Below are 23,297 nucleotides of genomic sequence, written 5' to 3' on the forward strand. Positions count from 1 at the left end.
GAGGGCCTGCTCTTCAGGGCTGGCGGAGGTGTTTACAGACATTTTTTAACTGTGCTTGTTGATGTGTTCTGTGCCCACCTGCTTCAAGGCCTCCACCATAGTGCCAACCCCCAAGAAAAAAACACCATGACCTGTTTCATTGGTCATCGCTCTATTGCACTCACCTCAAGTACCATGAAGTGCTTTGGGTGGATTGTCATGTCCTACATTAACCAGGCCTTTGTCCGCACAGTAGACCACCTGCAATTTGCGTAGCGTCAGAACTACCCAACTGACCATGCAGTTAATGCAACCATCCATGCAGCCCTTAAACTCCTGGAGAGCAAGTACACCTATGTTTGAAGACTGTTTTTGGACGACACCTCAGCAATGAACACAGTCTTCCCTCTGCGGCTGTGTGCTGGACTTCTTGAATGACTCCTGACAGTCAAGAGTTGGTACCTGCATCAGGCACGATTACCCTGAACTCAGGGACCCACAGGGTTATGTGCACAGTCCACTCCTGTTCACCCTCTTCACTTACAACGGCACACCCTCCCAGACCAACATCTCCACCATCAATTCTGCTGAGGACATTGGGCCTGTTACCGGTGGACAGAAAGGAACTAACAAAGAAGAAGTGGCTAAAGGCTGAATTATGGTTCTGCGTAGCCTACGCCGTAGCCTCACGTGCACATCCCAAAAAAATGTAACTACGCGTCGAGGCGACGCAGACCCAACGCAGACCGAGAGGGCTGTGATTGGTTTGCTTGGTAGCAACGCATTTCCGGTTCCCGGATCGTGAAGCAGTAGTGAACTTTCAGCGCTCTTTTCTTCATGTGTGTGTGATTTTTTTTTTTTTTTTTTTTTTTTTTTTTTGATGTTTTGTTTTCTTTGCTCAATAGTTGTCTTTATCTCTTTGATTCACTGTGACCGGAAAAGCCAGAAGCTAAACAAAGCATCAACTAGCGCTCTGGGGGGGTACTGCACCACGGCGAAATGGAGTGACAGAGAAGTCCGAAGGGTTCACGACGGCGTCACGGCAACCGCGTCGGCTCTGTGTTGGTTTAACGCAGAACCTTAAATCAGGCTTAAACTGGCATTCGGGTGTCATGGTGACAAGGTAATTAAATGCAGAAATGACTTAGGAGTTGATTATTGACCCAAGGAAGAGGAGACACCGGCCCACACCCACTTCTCATCTATAAAATCCAGATGGAAAGGGTGGAAACCCCTCAAACCCTTTGGTACCCACATCAGCAAGGATTTCACCTGGACCCACAACATGCAGCAGATCATCAGGCAAGATAATTAGACTGTAAGTCGTAAGGAAGCTGAGGGAAATTGGAAAAACCCTCCCAACTCCTTAGTAATTTCTACTGGTGAAGAGCATCCTGACAAACTCTAGCACCTTCTGGTACAGCAACTGCATCATAGTGGAGAGGAAGGCTCTCCAGTATGTGATTAAATCTGCACAACTCATGCGTACAGCTGCTTTCCCATCACTCGCAGGACATTTACACAACCCAGGTCACAAAGAGAGCACTGAACATCCTTAAGGACACCCCCCAGCTACAAGTATTCACAGTCCTGCCAGCTGGGAGACACTACAGGAGTAAGGGTACCAGAACAACAAGACTCATTTTAGACTCAGGCCATCAGACTGCTGAATAAAACAGACACACACAGTTGTTACCATGAACCATGCACCTCCACCTTTGTATTGTAAATTACACTATGAACTTTTCTGACGATACTGAATATTTGGAAATGTAACATATTTATTTATTACACATTTACCAGTATTGCACATCATTGCCGATGCTCAGCTACGCACTATAAACAACATTTGCAGATGTTAAAACTCACCTTACTATTCTTAACTACAGTCTCTTCTTTAACACATATTTTTCGTCTTTGAATTTAACATTAATTGATTTTGGTGTAAAGTTCTGTGTGCAGTTACTAGGAAAGTAAGAGTTTCGTAACTCCGCGTAAATACTGTTTCGACTCATATGCATATGAGAGTAAACCTCTTGAATCAGGTCTAAATTGTGTTAAATCCAACCTCAGAACACATAACATATTTCACAGTGTGATTTTTTTTTTACTTTTGTTAGAAAACCAACAGAAAACGCATAAGAAATGTTTGTTAAACTAAATACACACTTACTGCCATTAGTAAGAAATAAGTAACAGTAACTTACTTCCAATCAAATGCACTTGATTATTTGATTGTCAGCAAAAGTCGTACATGTGAGTCTTCATTGGTCGACAAACACGAAGATGTAAAAAAAAAAAAGAAGCTTTGCCACTTTGCTGGTCTGGAGCAGTCATGTGTATTAACACAATGCCAAAGAGCAAAGACATCAGAATGATCTGAGAGCATCTGCCCATCTATCCATGGAGGGGTATATAACCATTTCCAGGCAATGTGATCCACCATTCTACAGTGAGAAAGATTATTCACAAGGAGAACATATATCTAAGACAGCTGCCAATATACTCAATGTATTGTTGCTGCTCATCAATCTGGGAAGATTTATAAAGCCATAAAGGGTGTATTTTCTTTTACATCTACCTAATAACAATTGAGGCACCTCAGAAAAAAGGTTATTAGAAAATACATGCTTTGACACGGTTTTGATCTCTAGTATTAGATTTGTACAAGTGATGCACATTGGGTTGGTGTTGCCACTGGTGACTCACAGCACGAAGGTTGCTGATTCATATTTTTGTACAGGTTTTCTTCTCTTCTGTTCACAGTTTGAAACTGTATGTGTTAGGTCAATTGGTTACTTTTACGCTATCTATAGAGGTCAGTGTGAGCAAGCATGGTTGTCTTGTTTTGTCTCTGAATAGCCCTGTGATTGACTGGCCGCTGCACTGGTGTCCAAATGATGGCTAGGTCAGATTCCAGCCTCCCACAACCCTGACCAAGATGAAGAAGCTCAGATTGTTCAGAAAATAATGTGCATTTTTATTTAAAAAGTACCCAACCAGTTTTTTTAATATATAAATAGTATTCGTTCATTCAGTTTTATTAATTGATTTTCATTCATACAAACATTTATACATACATGCCATGTGTAACAAGAACCTTCCAAACTAGATTAGCTAGATTTCCAACCCACACATTCTTAAAACGGAAAGAGCTACAAGCATCTACAATACACGGATGGGAAAAAAAGCCTTCATGTGAGTCTAAAAATGTTCCTGAGGTGTATTTTGTTCTGTTTTCTTTTTATCAACCAGCTATGGACAGAAAAGACAGTCAAAGTCAGATTGAACTACTCCCCTGTGTCTCGAAACAATTTTGTCAGCTAGTGACCCAAGTACATAACCTCGGCCAAGAAATGCCTTACCTGGGTCAGTCTAATATGGTTTCATTCAGTTTGCAAAGTTTTGGCTGCTGATGGATGATAGTATCAGATCAGCTTGTTCTTCTACTGATTTGTGGTTTCTTTTGTTGTTTTTATGATTAACCTTCTTTTCTTTTTTTAAATATTATTGTGTGTCTCTCCACTGAGATCTCTTAGCCAACGCAGTGAAGAAGATTCAACCTCACCATTAAATATCCAGTCTTATAAAACTTTATCCTTAAGAGCTGTTGAGTTTTCATGATATACTCTTCTGTATGATACAGAATAAAAACATTGAGGTATTCATTCATTGATCAAATATTTGCCTAGTTATCTTAACATCACCTAGCCACAGACAAGCACAAATTAGGTAAAAGATGAAATAGAAATGGCAAGGCTTTGCCCTTGCTCTCAGAGACACCTTTTAACAAATGAGTGATACAAAGGAGTAAATGTAAGAGAGAAATGCAGACTTGAGTGTACAGAGGGGGAGGAGGGAGGGATGAAGAGGTTAAAAGAGGAGGAGGGTGGGTGAAGGGAGGAAGGAGGGATAGGAGAAGAGGATAAGGAGACTCAGATGCAGAGTTTGTTAGGCCCTCGGCCTATCAGACACCTTATTTAGAGGTCTCCAACTCTGATTGGAGAGCTCTCAGCATTCTGCATAAACGACCAAATAATCAGGCTGCAACACTTCTTCTTCTCCACACTGCAATTTTTTTCTCTGCCTCCTCATCTTTTCTCACTACTCCTCCCTCTATTGCTATACACTTCTCCCCTTTTTACTACATTGAAACATTTCTGTCTAGGGTTTCTCTGCCTCTGTATCAAATTACAGTTTTCATGTCGCACTCATCCACTGTCATCCCCTCCTACTTTACTTCTTCTTTCCATCTGTCTCTTTCAAGTGAGTTTATATTCTCCTACCTCATCTTCCTCTCTCTCTGTCTCTCTCTTTCCTCTTGTAGTCTCTCTTAGCCACGTTATTTCTCACAGTAATGACAGCTTGTGTGTTATTGTGTCTCTGTCTTTGAAGAGGCCACCATCCAATGTAATGCTCTCCACTTGTTTTAATGGGTGTTTAACACTGCATCCGTAATATAATGGGCATCACTTCAGTGAAACGCTGAGAGTGGACGAGTGTGAGTATAAAAGAGAGTAATAAAAATTCTATTTCTGATCACTGCATCCATTCAGCTCCGGTAAAAAAGAGTGTGCGGAGAGCATGTGTGTGTAACTGGCTCCTTGTGTTTGTTTTGATAGTCTGCAATACTTAGTTTTAAGGAGGCTTGTCTGCCTCACAACCTCGACATTGCATTTGACCATCATCGCCATGTCCATTAATTGGTTTTGAGGGCTTCAGGACCGTTGGTAAAGCCAAAGACAATCCATAGCATTAACAAGATTCTTATAAGATTCTGGTCTGAGCCTTTACTGTTGAGCCATCCATCCAAATTTGTTTCTTTTATTACTATTTTCCCTCTTGATCCTCTTAGAGTGTACACACTGGACAGATCACAAGCCCATCTCGAGGGTTGATGTACGGAAGGTACTGATTATGCATTTTAAGCCAAATAAGTCTTAAATTAATGTATTTTGTTCACCATTTACATTATTTGTGTTGAAGGGCTTTTCTTTTGGCTATAAAGGGTTATTCCTATTTCTTAAATTTGTTTTATCTTTTAATTAACTCATCACTAATGACAAATAACAAACCTGGGACATGGTGATTTATTTTTTCCCTTATTGCCTTGACTTACAGGAAAAGCCATTGTCGAAAGGACAATAACATGCTTGCATGTTTTAATTTCAGAAGATGTCTTCAGATTTTAAACATACCATCCCTCACCCACCATAATTTGTCCACTAGTCTCTTTGGCCACATTGGGCACACAAATCCAAACACATACTCATGCACACACACACAAGACAAGATATATGCACACCAAATTTGCTCCTCTTGGGGTCTAGTGCCGCCAAAGCCAATCATAGATGTCGGTGTGAAGTGGCCAGGCCTGCTCCAAACCCCTACAGTCCCTCCCTACATCTGTGCTGGCCACAAACAAAACACATGCCTAATGGCACTCTGTGTCTGCGGGTGTGTCTCCGCGTGGCTGTGTGTATGAATGTGTCGCATGAAAGTCTGTATGTGTCAGGGTTTTTCTAACGCACCCTGACTCGCAGGGACACCCGTGCGGGGCATTTGCAAACGGACACAGGGCAGTCGTTCCAGCAGCATTGAATTAGACATGCACATATAAATATGCACACACACACACGCACACACACACACATACACATAAACTTGGCTTGAGAGCTTGGCTTGGGGTGTGAGGGATCAGCATGTGGTGCACTGGCTCACCTCAGAAACCTCTGAAAACAATTACTGCTCTCACAGGGCTGGTTGGAGAACAGCGGAGACTAATAGACTGGACTATTGAAATAAACTGAAGTGAACTGAATTCAGCTGAATCCAGCTGAATTACGACAAACTCGTGCTTCTTCACACATTGACAGGAACTAAGACTCATAAGGAAAGACATTATCCCTCCAGGACAGACCACTCAGACCTCGTTCACCCGCCGTCAAGCATGGTTCATTCACAAATGTTACTTTTACCTACTTGTGCGTGTGCGTTTTTGTATGTGAATGAGAGACAAAGAGAGAGTGCATGTACATTTATTCTTGTGCATATGCATGCTTGTGTGTAGCCATATGCTAATGTTGGTCTGTAGCTCTGTCTCTGTTTATCTGCAGGGCCCAGTGCTGGGGCCTTTGTGAAATAATCAGCATAATTCATTTGACAAATACACATGGTTATTCTTAATTAGTATCACACATTGTCCCCAAGGCTGCACTCTGCCTCTCTACCTGAATATCTAACACACGCGCAGATGTGCAGTTACATACACTCACGTACACCACACACACTTTTAGGAAAATACAAATTATGAAACAAGATGCTTGCACGTGCAAATGTCTAAAATGCCACTAATTTGAGTGCAAAAAGATGTAGCAGCACAAATGTACGCTGACCTTTTGTAAAGGCTTCATATGCAGAAATGCACACTTTCCAGAGGATCTCTCCAGGAGCTCAGTGGCCTCTCAGAATGAGGGAACAAGACAGAATAGTGCTTAATGCTCATTTATGCCTGTATCATGTAAAATCCGCAAGAGCTTTAATGTACAGATGTACACTAAAGCCTGTGTTCCCCTTTCTGTTGTTATCGTTGTCTTTTTTCATGTTCTAGGTTTTTCTATCATCACCTTTTCACTTTTGACTGTTTCCTGCTCTGCTTGTCTTTTGCACTTCTTATGTTTGACTAGTGGCTTTTTTCATCCACACACACACATGCTGATAACTGAATAAAGGTTCACAAGAATCCATTGAACCTTACATATCTTATATCTGGGTCTTTTTTCTTCCCCCCCAAAAGTGGTTCAGTAAAAAAAAAAGAAAAAATCCTTTATCAAAAGCTTCTTTTACCATTGCAGTAGCCATGACTTTTATGTTGTGAGTTCATAATTGTTTATTGGTGAATCACAAGGTAGTGTTAATGTTGAAGCTGGTGGGCACAAAATAGTATCCATCAAAATCAGACACAAATAAAAACTTTATTTAACCTTACATTGCATTAAATTATGTAAAGTTAACCAGATGTAGACATGTCAGTCAGTCCAAGGTAGTTCCAGGTTCTCTTGGGTTATTTCCCTTGTAGTTTTGTGTTGATTTTATTCCAACATGTTCCCAGATCTGTCCATGATGGGATGCTGTGAAAGTGTTTCTTTTCATGCAAGTGTGTGTATCGTTGCACAAAATGTGTGTGTGCTGGAGTGTGTATGTATGAGAGAGAAACGGCTATTGTGGGAGCTGTTAATGTATCGTAATAGTTGTGTGTTTCAGTTTTAGCCCATTTGATTGCAGCCTTTCTACGTGCTTGTGTGGGGGAATTTCACAGTACTTGATTGTTGAGTGTGTGTGTGTGTGTGTGTGTGTGTGTGTGTGTGTGTGTGTGTGTGTGTGTGTGTGTGTGTGTGTGTGTGTGTGTGTGTGTGTGTGTGTGTGTGTGTGTGTGTGTGTGTGTGTGTGTGTGTTTAGGAGGGAGCTGGAGAGCAGGCTGTTAATGTGGTGTGTTTCTGTGATAAAGTGTTTGAATGTATTGCCATCTAGAGGCATGTAGCAGAGTCTCCATGCTCCTATAAAATCTGCCAGCGCCAGATGCTGCTATTGACAATGTGCATATGTTAACTGCTTTATAGGCCACATGCCTCACATATTTCACTGGCTTTTAAGGTAGAGAGATCTCTCATTCCCGCTCACTTAATCTGTCTCTCCCTTTTGCCACATCTATCTTTTTTCTTTTTTTTTTTACTCTCCAGCTTCAGCTTCCTCAACTCGTTCTTCCCGTCACTCAGTCTCTGTTTCTCCCCACCTCTTTTCTTTCTTTGCTTCATCAGTTATAAACTAACTCACCTCATACTTTTTCTTTTTTTTTTCCAACTTTTTCACTTTCGTAACTCTGGCTGAAACGATTGCACTGAAAAATACTTTATTTCATCCCCTTTTTCTCCTCCCTTTGTCTTTATTTGCTCTCCCTCCACCCCTTTCTCTTTCTATCTTTCCCCACCCTCTCTCTTATTGTGTCCCTCCCTCCCTTCATACGCTGAGAAGTGCTGTGATTTGCAGGAGGATTTAGCTTGTGTCTAGGTGTCTAGGGGCTTATTAATCCTGTTTTACTATGGATGAAAAACATGTTGGCTTCCAGACATGAATACAGTGAATACATGCATTCTGGTAGTTCATCCTTGGTGCCACGCTACGGTGATTTGTCAGGGATTTCATTTGATTCAGTTTGAATTGGAGCCTTTTTGATCCTCCTGCTTCTGCATTGAAGAGGACTACCAGTTAATCTCTTTACATATGTGAGAGCATACACTCCTGAACAGACAGAAATTTAACTGCAGACTCAACACTTGAGATAAACAACAGCCGGGTGTGTTGTGTATTGACACAAATTCACGCTCAGACATCAGTCTCACATCTACTTCAGAGCTCCTAGCCATAACCCCAACAGACAGACAGACAGCGTACATCCCGGAGCCGACTGCTTCCAGACTACAATGTCATCGTATGCCAGGGCCTTTGGAAACAGCAGTGTGTCTCTTATCAATTAGTAAATGGTGTTTCAACTGTAATACACACACACTTGTACGCTGCCCCTGTGTCTGCCAGGGTGTTGGGCTGGGTCCCACTGCCTAAAGCTACTGGCACACGCCCTGTGCCTGTGCGTGCTTGTGTATGTGATATGAAAGGGTGCATGTGTGACATAAACACTCAATCTGGAAGCTTTGAATTCCGCCATGAGGGACAGCTGTTTGCCTGCCAGTCTCTTCTCCACTTCTCTGGTGTTTATTTACTTTACCGCAGCAGAGCCTGTGTGTTGAAATGTTGATATCACAAATCCCATGTTATGTCATCTTAGCTTGTTATTGTTCCTTTTCATTGCTCTTTTTCATGAGTAATGCACTGGTTTTTATTCATGCTGGATTTGTTTGTGTAACTAATTTCCTTTCTCTCGTCTCCTGCTTTTGGCATGTGACCCACTTCAATATTACCCTTCCCCTACTGTCTTTTAACTCTTGCCCAATAACTCAATAAAACCCATTTAAGAGCCTGCATCTCTCATGCAAAACCCTTTTCTGTTACTCTCTCTAATCTTTCAATTTCACGTCTTTCACTCGTTTGCATTCAGTAAAAGATGCTGGTCTTTCTGTTTCTTTCAGGATTCAGTCTCGGAGGCAACAGTTTTTGGTCTCCAGCCGTACAGTCAGTACAGTCTCCGTGTGGAAGCTGTGAATGGGGCAGGTAGGTTGGATGATAAGAGGCTCATTTAAAACACAAGGAATAATAATAAAAACACAAGTTACTGAATGCTTCCATTGCGTTGCGATGTTTTGTACACTGGCAGGCAGTGTTTCCAGCCCATGGGTGGACATTAGGACCCTGGAGGCTTCTCCAACGGGCCTGTCCAACTTCACAGTGGAGCACAGAGAGCAGGGGAGGGCGTTGCTGCTGAGCTGGGACGAACCACGGGATCCAAATGGAGTCATAACGGTACATGCAAGAAACACAACAAGATCACTGCTCACATTCATTCATTCATTCATTCATTCATTCATTCATTCATTCATATTTTATTTCAAGCAATACAACATAACATAAGTGACCTGCATGCAACATAAAATTAAACAAATACCTTTATCAGGTTTATCAGATGCAAGTTCAAAATACAAATTAACTCGTTAACACTCGAAGGGAGTGGGAAGAAGAAAACGTATTTAATCCCACCCCTGTTTCTCATTAACAACTTGACAGATTTTTTTTTTTTTTTTTAAGGCTTCCTCCTGTCTCAACATTTGAACCAAAACAATGAACAAAAGATCTATATCAAATTATAATACAAATTGTACAGTTCACCTCACCTAAATTTACACACATTGTGGTTCAATGCGCGCAAATCCAGGAACAATATATATTGTCACCATGGGTGACAGTTAACCGTTAACTTATATTTATAATAAATACCAGCAATGGTAAGGACAACAATACCAGAAGGTAATGGACATAATGGACATGGACATATAGACATTCACTGTGGCCAAGGACACAGAAGCAACAGCAGATGGACACTGTGAGAATTCACTCTGGTATTTTAGTAAAAGTCTAATCCGGACATGTTTAGAAATACTTGTATACTTTAATCCATACTACAAACATGCATGCACACACACTCTCCACCAGGCAACACTCCTGGCCATCAGGGAAGAGAATATGACAGTGGCTAAAATTGCCCAAATTTTCCAGGTGCCGTCATTTCTCAATATATCACTGACATATTGCCAATAGTTTGGCAGAGAAGGATATGTGAGCATATATTCATGTTGGGCTTAGCAGGTGGAATAACTTCAAGCAAGACAACAGTGAAGTTAGCTTCTGATCCATACCTTCTGTTTCACCAGGATACAAAAGGGCCAGTCCACTACTTTTAGCTGCATAGAACCCACTTTAGACCAGGTCCAGTTCAAGAACCACAATCATTAGATTGTGCTCAAACCAGAATGACAATTTGTTTTAAAACTCACAGAAATGTGCTTCTCTTCATGTCAGTCCTTTGTCATTTCATGCACGCACACACACACATACAGTATGTGAATGTCCGATTCATGATCTCATCATGTAACATGTTACAGTCTTTATATCTGTATAATAAGGACTTTGGTGCTAATTCTTGGGAAAACTACAGCAATGACGGGCTTTTCATTCCAGGAATAATAGTGACTGTCAGCTTGAAAATAGTTATTGTTTCAAGGGATGTTTGGCCTTCCTGCTGCTTGATGTACACTAAACAACAACATTTTAAGCTTTATATTTGTTTCTTCTGTAGAAGCTACAGGGTAAAACCAAATCCACAGGGCTTCCTCTGCAGGACTAAGCAAAACAATAAAACATGTAGAGTAGACAGAATACTGTGTATTGGTACAAATACTAATAGAGTTGCAGTCTAAACATTGTGGCCTTTTTAACTGGACCTTGTATGAGGGGGCTTCAGTGCTTGAAGAAGCAGGGGGACCAGATGCTAACTTCAGAGTCATCAGTCTCAACATGATAAACCTGGCAGGAATTTACTCAAATATCCTTCTCTGTAAAGCTATCAGCAATATGTCAGTGATGTGTTGAGAAATGACAGGACCTGGACGTGCTCCTCCCACTCAGTCGGTCTCTCAGCACATCAGAACAAAATGTAACTGTCAACTGGAAATGAGAACACTTAGGTTCGTCAGCCATTTCTGTCTAAACCACCACCAATTAGTGCTTCTGCGAACATGCGTAGTGTATGCAGTAATATTCAGGTTATAAAAAAAAAAACCTACAGGAAAATCAGGAATAAAAAATGGCACTGGTATCATAACTCTTATCATCCGTTGATGAGCACAGCAACTAAAATCTGACAGTTTGTCAGTTCCTGTGTTCCAAAATGCTTCCATCTTTGTCTGTACTGGTACTAGTATGTTCTTCCTCTAATGCTTCCTTTCTTCCTTCACTCTCCCGCTTTTCCATCATCTCCCATCCAGCTGTATAATGTGTACAGTGAAGGGAACTTGGAGTTCAGTGGGCTATCACGCAGTTTCCTGTTTCGCCGTTTGGAGCCGTGGAAGGTTTATTCTCTGACTCTTGAAGCTTGCACCTCAGCAGGCTGCGCCCACACCCCTCCTCAGCACATCACCACAGCACCAGCACCTCCTGCCTTCCAGCCGCCCCCCAGGATTGACTCCATCGGCCCAGACCACGTGTTGCTCGCCTGGAGCCCTCCCTCCCAGCCCAACGGGCCAGTTGGAGAGTATTCTTTACTTGGGAGAAGTTTGAAAGAAAAGAGGAGGGGAAGTAGCGATGAAGAGGATATTGATGGGGGGAAAGTAGGTGAAACTACAGACAACCAGAGGTGTCAAAAGTATTCACATTCATTACTCAGGTAGAAGTATAGATACTAGAGTTTAAAAATACCTGTAGAAGTTGAAGTATCAACTCAAGTAAAAGTATAAAAGTACTGGTTTCAAAACTACTTAAAGTATAAAAGTAAAAGTAATGTAAGGTGGAAAAAAGTCATTAAGGACAAAAGCCATTGAAAATGAATGCATCTTAGTATAATGCAAATATATTAAAGAACCATATATGTGTACTATTGAGCATTAACATGTGTTTCAGAGAGCAGAAGATATGATGACTAGTTGCCTATAAGTATTGTAATGGTGCAAAAAGTCAAACTTCAGAGGCATGTTATCATTTATCCTAACCTTTATTGGAATGTACATCCAAGTTTAGTTGCAGGAATCTGAGGGAACGGATGTAAGAACAAAACTGGACAAGAACATCTGAAACAACCACGACCAAATTCACTCTATCCGGATGGAGCAATTTAACTGGATAGTTTTTTTTTTAAAGGCCGAAATAAAATAGAGTAACGAGGCTGTTTTTAAAATGTAAGGAGTAAAAAGTACAGATAATTGCGTGAAAATGTAAGGAGTAAAAGTAAAAAGTCGTCTGAAAAATAATTACTCCAGTGAAGTATAGATAACCAAAATTTCTACTTAAGTAAGGTAACGAAGTATTTTTACTTTGTTACTTGACACCTCTGCAGACAACAATCATTATTTCTGAATTTGGTGACACTGGGCTGCTGGAATATTTCACCCTAATCACCCACACTCTCTCAACAGGTGCTCTTCAGAAACCCCCCCCCACACGAACCTGAAACCCTCTCCTTTACAGTGACGGATTTGCGTCCATGGACACAATACGAGTTTAGTGTCTGTTCTCACAACCCGGCCGGACGCACCTGCAGTCCCTGGGTGGCGATAACAACTAGACAAGCTCCTCCCCGTGGACTAGCCTCTCCCACACTGACTCATCTCAAAGGCCGTCCAAGTGAAGTGCTGGTGACCTGGACCCCTCCTCTGGAGCCTAATGGAGTTCTTCGCTCTTATAGGATCCAAAGAAACAATGTCAGTTTCTCATTCAGTTTTGATCCGACTGTTCTCACCTACATAGATGAAGATCTGCAACCGTTTTCATCATATAGGTATTGCTCTCTTTCATTCCTGTATAATTTTGAATCAACTACTTTTTTTTCCAGTAACCATTGTTCTGTTTTATATTTTCTTTAGCTACTCCATGATTGCCTGCACATCTGAGGGATGTGTAACCAGCTCTCAGGCAAACATCACCACACTAGAGGCTCCACCCACTAAAGTGGAAGCTCCCTCAGTGGACGCCATCACAACCAATAGCATGAATATATCTTGGAGTAAACCACTGATGCAGAATGGTGAGGTGATGGAGTATGTGCTGAACCTGAACAACGAGGAGGCTTATCGTGGGGGTGACCTCCATACGGTGTTGCTAAATCTGCAGCCGCATACATCACATGAACTGGTTCTGCTGGCTTGTACCAGTGGTGGCTGCACTACCAGCACGAGCACGTCTGCTGTTACTGAGGAGGCTCCTCCCACCGGCCTGGCCGACCCGACTCTTAAGGTCTTTTCTCTTGTTTGACTTAAAAATTGAACCTTTTTTGATTTAATGTGGGGTCAATCAATTTTAACTTTGACCTTTTCGTGTAAAGGTTACTGGTCCAGAGTCAATGGAGATCAGCTGGAGACCCCCACAGCACCCTAATGGGATCATCACTGGCTATGAACTCCGCAGAAATGGGGAGGTTATCTATGTTGGCACAGAGACACATTACCATGACTTCACACTGCTACCAAGCATGCAGTATAGCTACGTTGTTAGGGCCAACAACAGCAGAGGTGCTGTCAGCAGCAAGGTAGCCACAGCAAAGACCCACCCATCAGCCCCTTCCGGCGTGGCTCTCCCAACATTAACGGCCCTGGAGGCAAATCAGGTGGATCCCTCACTTATTCACTCTTTATCTGGAATACAGAATTCTTAAAGATGTTACTGAATAATCTTTATGCTGTATATTTTTTAATCTTACCAGGTCAGAGTGGAGTGGCGGAGTCCCGCTCGTCCTAATGGAGACATTGTGCGTTATACTGTGTATCTAAAGGATCCCGTCCAGCTTCGTGTCATCAGCACAGTGTTCACCCCAGAAGATAGGGCCTTTTCTGAGAGGCACGCCGTTCTGCACGGGCTGGCCCCTTACTATAGGTCGGTATCAGTCCCTTTTCCAGAAAAAAGACTTCTTTTGTACAAGACTTGTGTGCAAAGGTTTAATAATCAAACGTAGTTCAGGAAAAAGTCAGCACAATCAAGATAAATTGTTGATCATGTAAACAACAACATCACAGTCTGGGCAGGTTGCTCGTCTTAACCCTGTCTCCATCCACAATTCATTGAGAGTTTATCTGAATAGTTGCCTGTACAATAAAACTCCATCATGTCAATGCTCTGAAGACAAATCTGGGCTGAGGGTCAAACTTCCCCCCGCCCGTCAGTTCCTCTTTTTAAGTGACTTTTTGATGGATTTGATAATGCAGTGGGTTATTATCCTCTAAGCTTCAGATTTCAGACAGATGCCTTCCTGTTGTCTTCAGTAGTTGTTTAAATCCATAGTTCAGTCAAAGGCAGCATGTTGGCGAGTTTCTAACCCATGAAGCTCAAAATGCTTCAGAGATGGTAAGAGACTGTTTTCCAGAAAAGTTATTTTGTTCTTGACCCAACATGTCGACTCTTTTCAGCAACTATTGTGTATCAAATGTATGTTTAAACTGTCTGGTACAATTGAATTTTTTTTTTTTTAAGTCTTTGTAAAGCTCTTTATGTTCTGACACCATACATAAATGACAAAAAGACAAAAAAAATCATAAATGTTAAAGGTTTTAAAAAGACAGGTTCCGACTGTCACATCCTAGCCGTTCACTCACACAGCAGCGTCATGTTAAGCATGAATAAGCCGTGGACTTTGAAACAGCTCCGTCTCCATGTACAGTTTCATTGGCTAGCACAAGCTGTGTAGTTGCAATTTCATGGGCCCATGCTTGCTCTGAAGTTGAAAATGCCCAACACTTGACGGAGGCAACGCTCCCTCTGCCATGCACAAAACCCAGGATTCAGTTTGACAAAGCTTGACTTCACACCGTCCAAAGTGAATAGACAGCGACGCCCAGGACGCTTTTATCACATACATGCGATCGTACGACTTAATCTGCCATAAAGATGGATGCGAGGGTCTGATAAATGTAGGACTGTGTTTTCTTTATGATGGTTTTGGTTTATCTAAATTATGAAAACAGCTACAAAATATATGTTTTATATATATATATATATATATATATATATATATATATATATATATATATATATATATATATATATATATATATATGTATCAACTGTTTAAGAGTGATCACATTGATTAATACACACTTTCAAGTAGGATGCAAAGGTCATTAGTTTCAAAGTTGTGAAACTAATGATTTCAGAGTTTGTGGAGCAATAGAGATGTAAAGGAGCAGAGTGCCATCTCTTGGTAACAGAAAAATAAAAGTGCACTTGGGATCACAGGTCACAAGGACACAGGAGCCACATTCATTTTGTTTGCATTTAATCACTGTAGAAATTAAAATGTAAATCTTAAACACCTTTCAAGAAACGTTGGAATGTGTTGAAGTATATTCATGATGTCTGTGATAAACTAGTGTGCTGATACTAATGCACAAAACTGATTTGCTAGGGGAAAAAAAGTGTTTTTGATGGACACGATCAAGATTGTGATGCTTTAGAGCCAGTAATGTATAGTGAGAGTGACAGTCCCTTTCTTAAACAAAGACGACCGAGTAGACTGAAGACAGCGTTTGTGTTTATGCGTAGGAGTGCGAGTGTAGTTGTATTTCTGTTTCTGTGTGTGTCTGCCAGTGTACCTGAGTGTATGGTAGTGTACACATGAGCATGTGCACATGGTGATAAGATCCAGATAATAAAAGCTCATCAGCCTTATCATCTGAAGATCACTTGGCCTCACTCTGGTGACCTTTCTGTCCATTCAACTTCCGTCCACCCCCCTTTAATCTCTCTTTGTCTCCCCTCTTTCATTTGTTTCTGTCATTATTCAAAAGCACAGTAACCTAGTAATGCAATCTCTGTTATTGCAGTCTTGTGGGCTCCAGTGGAAATTCAGGCGAGACGAACAAGCTGTTTTTAAATAAATAACTACTCCAGTTGCTGGACTGTTATTTGATCTGTCTGGCTTTAAAATGATGGTGGTGTGGTACTGAAAGTGATGTGAGAAACTCTGATAAAACTCAAGACCGAATAAATCTGACAAAGGAACTGTGAGAGGAAGCATTGTTTTTATACATTTATCAGGCCCAATGCCTGTGAAGAACTGTGAAATGTTGTAAATATTAAACATGTGTGAAATGTTTGTGTGATTTCCCACCCACAGTTACTCGTTCTATGTTTGTGTTCCTATGCGTGTGCAGGTATGAGGTGAGGATGGAGGCTTGCACGGTGCTGGGATGCGCTTCCAGTGACTGGTCATCTGTACTTACGCTGGAGGCTCCTCCTGCTGGACAGGCGGCGCCACTGCTAGACCTCCAGCCTGATGCCCACACCGGCCTGCAGACGAGCTTCCTGCTCACCTGGGCCCCTCCGGCTCAGCCAAGTGGTAGAATCCTTCATTATGAAGTGCACCGCAGGCTGGACCTCACCACTGATACTCACAGAGCTGAAGCAGCAACAGTTGTCTGCAGGAATGTCTCTACTTCATGCAAAGATAGCAGACTCCAGCCCTACACTGTATACCAGTACCAGGTATAAATCTGTGTGTGCTTTTATACGCTTATAAATAAATAAATAAATATATATATATATATATATATATATATATATATATATATATATATATATATATATATATATATATATATATATATATAAATATATAATATATATAAAATGTTTCTGTGTGTGTCCATGTTTTGGACTGTTTTTGAAGCAGCCAGATGTATTTTTGAAGGATGTAGAAGTGCAAAATACCAGAGCTTTTGCACTGTGATGCAAATAAATAAAGGCAAAAAGTTACAAATAGTTATAATAGGAAATAAAACAGCTAGAACACACTTGACAGTGTTTCTGACAGAAACAATCACTGCTTTCTGTCTTCTCCTTTCAGACAGAAGAGACTTAAATGTTTCTCTGTGAGCCTCATGTGCAGCAGTAACCAATGTCGCTGACGCATCATAGGATAAATTCCTCTTTCACAATGAGATGTCTCCAAACCTCTGGTCAAACACTCAATCAGATCATCTTGCATTAACTAATGCGACATCCATACATGCCAACAATCACAGGCGCAAACACATAAACACACGAGTAGCAGACAGGTGTTAAATGGAGCGGTCCATATTCATGCTGTTGTGCTTGTGCTTTTGTAGACTAATTGACAGGTTAGCCCTTTGGAAGCAACAATAACATTAGCATTCCTGCCTGTCAGACGTATGAGCCGAGGCCAGAGAACCGATGTAATTGATTGAGTTTGCCTGATTGTGGTGCCGTCTTTATTTACGAGGGTCCTAATTTATGACATGAGGAGGGAGGCAGGGAGGAGCTTTGGGAGATGACGAGCGGGCAACAGAGCCATTAATCATTGGGCCCTCTGAGCACCCCACTTCCTGATTACCAGCCAGCCAATCGAATTAACTGTTAGCCTCCTTGGTAACAGAACTTGTATTGGAAAGACCTTTTAATGGTGACCGCTACACGTCCCCAGAGGATTCGCCAGTGAGGGATTGGGGTACGTGGACAAGCTGTTGATATGTGTGTATTGGCCATGAACACATGTACTTCGGTTGTACGCTGTGTTCGAGAGTGCTTGTAAGTGTGTGTGTGTGTGTGTGTGTGTGTGTGTGTGTGTGTGTGTGTGTGTGTGTGTGTGTGTGTGTGTGTGTGTGTGTGTGTGTGTGTGTGTGTGTGTGTGTGTGTGTGTGTGTGTGTCGGAGACAGATGCAAAGAAAATAATATCCAGGAAGTTATTCTAGAGCCCCTTATCTCAGTTTTCTGTCACTAAATGGCACTTTATCAGTCTGACTTATCAGAATGTCCACTTTGCCAATCACCTACCTGTTTGTCTTTCTGTCTATCTGCTGGTAATCTGTTACCATCAAGCCTTCATCCTTTCCCCCTCTTTGTTAGCCGTACACAAGGACGAGTCAGTTGAGTTAAGCACACCACAGTGCAGAGAGAGAAATCATATTAGGCTAATTACACTGGGTCATAACATCCTATTGACAGCTTTATGCTTACTTTTAATTACTGCCCACTTTCACACAACTTAGCCCCTTCACCCCAAGTAGATGCACCCGCCAAGTTACTGTGTTGGCCTATCAGAGCGCTGAGATCCAGTCCGCAGTCCAGCCAGCCAATAAAAAGCCTCAAATGCTGTCTGGAAGTGTACTGAAGTCGTTTGTTGCCATGGCGGCTCTTTTGCTGCCATGGCAGCTAACGGGATATATTTTTATTTAGCGTCTAACAAGCCAATTCACGGCCCAATAGGAGGCGAGAGGACAAGAGTGGAGAGAAAGCAGTAAAAAGTTTGTAGATGATATAAGGATGAAGAGATGAGTTGTACCTTTTAGCACTGGATCAAGGGCAAGGGGATCCGGGCTGACTTTAATTTTGAACATTTATTCTCCATTCTGACGACGAGGTACAAACTTTTTAATCTCACTCAAAGTCTTGCGTCATGTTTTGGCTATAGCTGTGTTGCTATGGGGAGAGGAACATGGTTGTTGCTGGGTAAGAATATTCTTCTGCTGAAGTTTCCGAATGTGTAACAGAAGCAAGTCACATCAACTGTTTCAAGCAACAAGTAAAGTTACAGCTCTCGTGTAAGCACTATATACTAAATGTAAGAGGAAACCTTTCAGCTATATAGCTTTCTTTAGGTCATCCAGAAAAAAAGCATATTTGGTGCTGGAAGTGTGATAACGGTTCTGGCTTTTTGGATTACAGGAGAAAGGACAGTCCAGACAATGATACAGTTGCCATAATAACAGACGTAACTGCTAACACACAGAAACATATAGATCAGTCATTTGTAGGGTGGAATCACCTCGGTTTGCTGCTCAGTAATACTAATATTATTCAGTGATAACATTATTAGTTCAAAGTAGCTCATTCATGAGATGGTTCTGTTCGCCTCTCCTAGTTCATAGCTCAAACGTTTTATGTGACAAAAAAATGAGGATTCTACTCTTTTCTCAAGTGAGTTTTTAATAGACTCACTTTGCCTTTAACTTCTCATTTTCATTTTCTCCGTTCTTTTCAGAATCACCCTCTGGTCCACACTGATTTGAACATTTCCCCAAATTACACCTCCTTAAAACAAACCACCAGAAGAGGCTGAGCTATTTTTACTCCTCAAATCGAAGTGTAGTCATTTATAGTTGGACATGTACACAGTTTTTGTAATTTTGCCTCTAAATGTCATCACATGGGGTTTAAATTAACCAGGAGAGATGAACTTTCAGATATATTTCAAAGAGGTTAACAAAAGTAGGATTATGTTATTAGTGGGGAAAAAAACAATTCACAAGATAAAATCAATTCAAGATTTACTCTTGAATAGGTTGTCAAAGTCTGCAATCAAGTGGAAGCTTTATGTGTGTAATAAAGTGGATCACCTGAAGATGTAAACCACTAAGTAGGCTTTAATATATTAGTTCATTTCATTTAAAAGTTCACATTGTTGTGCATTTTTCTATAACATTCAGTTCTGCTCAAATATTATTTCTACACATCACTCTAGCAAAATTAACATGAAAAAAAAAATGATGAGAGTTGATATAATCAGAGAATGTAGTGAGATGGCGTGGGTCTGCACGGCTGCCAAATAAATTGTTTATTAATGATGTAACTGCTGATACAAGTGGAACAAAGATTTATGACGTGTGCTTCAAAACTAATAAATAAATAATAAATAAGACTGTAAAAGCAACTCAGTTGCTTCTTACGACAAAAAAAGCCTTCAAGTTTGCTTAAATACCTGAGTCAGGCATCTGATCTTGGCCCCTATGAGCGTGTTTTTCAGTTGTTGCAGAAAAAACTGAAAGTAAAAAAGAAAAACACACACACACAAGCAGCAGCTACAGTAAAGGCCTGGCAATATATGAAGAATATATCGGTTATATTCATGAGTTACACTCCAACAGTCTTTGGACAGGAAAGAACAAGTATTAAAAGCAATCCTTAACCCTTTACAAGGCAAGTGACCATATTTGGTAATTGACAATATCAAGAGAAAGCTCCATACTTTCCTCAAATAAAGGAGTTAGAGTATCAAAAGCATTTGTTGTCTAACAAATGGTCACCAGAGATTTTTTTTTGTGATTATTACAAAAAAAAATATGAATACAGGTCCTTTTTATATTCTCGGATAACCCGAGGATAAATGGTAAATGTTAAATATTTTATTGACTATAGAGGGTTAACCCGTAGTTACGTACTTCAGGCATCTGATTTAATTACATTTGTCCAATTAATTTTGAGTCTGTTAAAAAAAACAAAAAACTATAAAAATGACTGTAATTTTTTAAAAGTCTATCTTATTTTCTTAACAAACCTGTCGTGGTTGGGCAATGAGGCAAATATTGCTTCTTCGTGTTTATGGAGCTCATCCTGTCAGCTGCTTGTGTAGTCCACATGCTGTAAGATAATATCTTCTGATCTGAAGTTTAAAGATGGAGCTATTGTGAAGTACAGCATGAACTACAATTTCTAATGCAGATTTCATCTTCTAAGTTAAAGCTAAGAAGATTTAACTAAGAGGTTAAAAACAAAAGCCCAGTTTCCTGGTGTGTGATCAGTGCCACTGGTACATCTGAGCAGGTTCATGTCGGTTCCTGTCAAGAAATACCCAAATAAAATTTCCCAGTTTCTCTGCTTTGAGTCCCACTTCTTCTCCTCCGTCTTGTCCACCTTTCCTCCTCCAATCCCTCCATCCTCCATTCTTCTTTCCCCTCTCCCATCTCAGTCCATCTGTTCTGCCACTTAGATCAATCAGTCTGATTGATCACAGCCTAATTGACTATTATTGAGGTTAATTCAACTCTTAGCACACGCGCACGCACGCGCAAACCCCACAGTCGTAGCCACAAACAATAAACGACACACACAGACACACACTTTGAAGACTAAGGCTCAGACCCATCCATCTGCCTTCTGCACTACTTCTGACAGGCTGCAGATGACTTACACATGCAAATCTCCACCCTGCTTGACCCTGTGCTGTGTACACCGTCTAATTATACCCAATACAAGCGCACAAATAAGATTACAGCATATGTGTGTGTGAGAGCGAGTGTGTGAATAACTCCTTGATGAAGGTGAAAAGTAATTGTCATGCAGATATGTTCGTGTTGGGTTGCATGGTGAAAAGGTTTTGCTCTCACTGCTGATGGTGGTTTTGATGGATGGTTCAGAGAATGAATTCATACTCCTCTGTTGATCTGGTGGATATTGGTTAATTAAGAGGAGCCTTGATCATGTCGAGTTTATAAAATTCATGTAAAATACAGACAATGGAAGAAGGTTTATACCACATCTCGTGTCATGCGTTCTCTGTTCTTTTTGTCCGTGTGAAGTTCAACCGTGTTATTGGCTGATATGATGCGTGGCTTTTGACCGACAGGTGTGGGCAGTGAACTCAGCCGGTCGCTCTGCCAGCCCGTGGGTCAGTGGGAGAACGGGACCTGCACCACCCCAGGGCGTCGGCCAGCCTATTTTGCTACATGTCTCGGCTACATCAGCAGTCGTGGACATCCATCCTCCATCCCAGCCTAATGGGGTTGTTAGTCTTTACAGAGTGTTCTCAGTGGATCACAACAACTACAGTCTGGTAAAGCTGCCGCTGCTGCATCCGACCATCCCCTGAACAAGAACTCCTTGATTTATATCATTATTTCCATTTCTCGTTTTTTCTTTGTATTTCTCTTGAACCACTTTCTTTTCATTCTTTATTATGTGACAACTTATAAAGACATCTCACCCTGCGCTGTTCACTTCCTATAGCTCTCGGAGGGTACATTTCGTCAGCAAAAACTCCACGGTTTACGTCCTTACACTCAGTACCTGGTAGGAATTGAAGCCTGCACCTGTTATCAGGTAATAACACGCCTGATCATATACCATATTTTCTGGACTATAAGCCGCACCTGTATATAAGCCGCATCCGCTCTATTTAAAAAAAAAGATATGCAAGCCGCAGATATTTATGTTGTTAGATTATATATTTACTACATGTACAGAACGATTTTGAACTGTAAATGAAGTACATGTTTGTACCTAAATAGATCCTTTCCTAACAGTGTCTTTTAACACGGCAGCAACTTTGCTGATTAAAACGGGACAGAACCAAGAGAAAATAACCGGTATCTATTTATCTGTTTGAAATCTGCTTCTACCTACTTCTATCTGCTAAAGAAGAAGTAGCGTATTCTTCTTTGCATTTATTTTGTCTTAGTTTTGATTCTAATTCCGGTTAGAGCGCCTCGAGCGGTGGAAGAAAAATCCACAGAATAGCTGCACCTTTGTATAAGCCGCATGGTTGAAATCCTATGAAAAATATAGCGGCTTATAGTCCAGAAAATACGGTAATCCTTTTTTTCTGGACTACTATTGTACTCAGATACTATTACGATATATTTAAGACCCCTAATGTTGTGAAACTGTGTCAGTGTTGTACCCAGGGTCCGCTGATCGAGCTGTACACCCAGCCTGCACCCCCAGCCGGCCAGGCTCCTCCTCGCCCCGTCACCCTGACCTCACGCTCTGTTCAGCTGGAATGGGATGAGCCTTCAGCGCCTAACGGAGTCATTGAGAGGTGAGGAGACGTTTAAGAAAGTGGCCATTGCTTGAAACAGATGTGTACAGCACAATCCCTCTCACTTTGTGTGTCTGTGTCCAGCTGTGAGCTTCATCTCAGGTCCACTTGCCCGCAGCCCCCCCAGCCTGTGCCCCTCCCTTGCATAAAGGGATCAGCAGAAATCTGCTTCTTTGGAAAAAGGAAAAGCTTCAATGTTACAGGTGATTCCACACATATGTAAATTATATATACCATATTTTCTGGACTATAAGCCGCTGCATACAAGCCGCATCCGCTCTATTTAAAAAGAAAAAAGATATGCAAGCCGCAGATATTTATGTTGTTAGATTAGATATTTACTACATGTACAGAAGGATTTTGAACTGTAAATGATGTACATGTTTGTACCTAAATAGATCCTTTCCTAACAGTGTCTTTTAACACGGCAGCAACTTTGCTGATTAAAACGGGACAGAACCAAGAGAAAATAACCGGTATTTATTTATCTATTTATCTGTTTGAAATCTGCTTCTACCTACTTCTATCTGCTAAAGAAGAAGTAGTGTATTCTTCTTTG

At 41.2% G+C, this 23,297-nt stretch overlaps 1 protein-coding gene across 1 annotated transcript in view; it reads left to right on the forward strand.

Annotated features, from left to right (window-relative positions):
- The window catches only part of ush2a (Usher syndrome 2A (autosomal recessive, mild)), a 275,510-nt gene that overhangs the window by 244,054 nt on the left and 8,159 nt on the right, over nt 1-23,297 (forward strand). The window contains exons 75-86 of the mRNA XM_061745247.1: nt 9,123-9,204; nt 9,308-9,453; nt 11,472-11,813; nt 12,615-12,976; nt 13,062-13,431; nt 13,520-13,801; nt 13,898-14,067; nt 16,341-16,671; nt 21,548-21,754; nt 21,928-22,020; nt 22,593-22,738; nt 22,823-22,941. Of these exons, the coding sequence (XP_061601231.1) occupies nt 9,123-9,204; nt 9,308-9,453; nt 11,472-11,813; nt 12,615-12,976; nt 13,062-13,431; nt 13,520-13,801; nt 13,898-14,067; nt 16,341-16,671; nt 21,548-21,754; nt 21,928-22,020; nt 22,593-22,738; nt 22,823-22,941 (2,650 nt within the window). The remainder of the gene's footprint in view (nt 1-9,122; nt 9,205-9,307; nt 9,454-11,471; nt 11,814-12,614; nt 12,977-13,061; nt 13,432-13,519; nt 13,802-13,897; nt 14,068-16,340; nt 16,672-21,547; nt 21,755-21,927; nt 22,021-22,592; nt 22,739-22,822; nt 22,942-23,297) is intronic.

Source organism: Cololabis saira, chromosome 2 (genome assembly GCF_033807715.1).
Source record: "Cololabis saira isolate AMF1-May2022 chromosome 2, fColSai1.1, whole genome shotgun sequence".
NCBI lineage: Eukaryota > Metazoa > Chordata > Actinopteri > Beloniformes > Belonidae > Cololabis > Cololabis saira.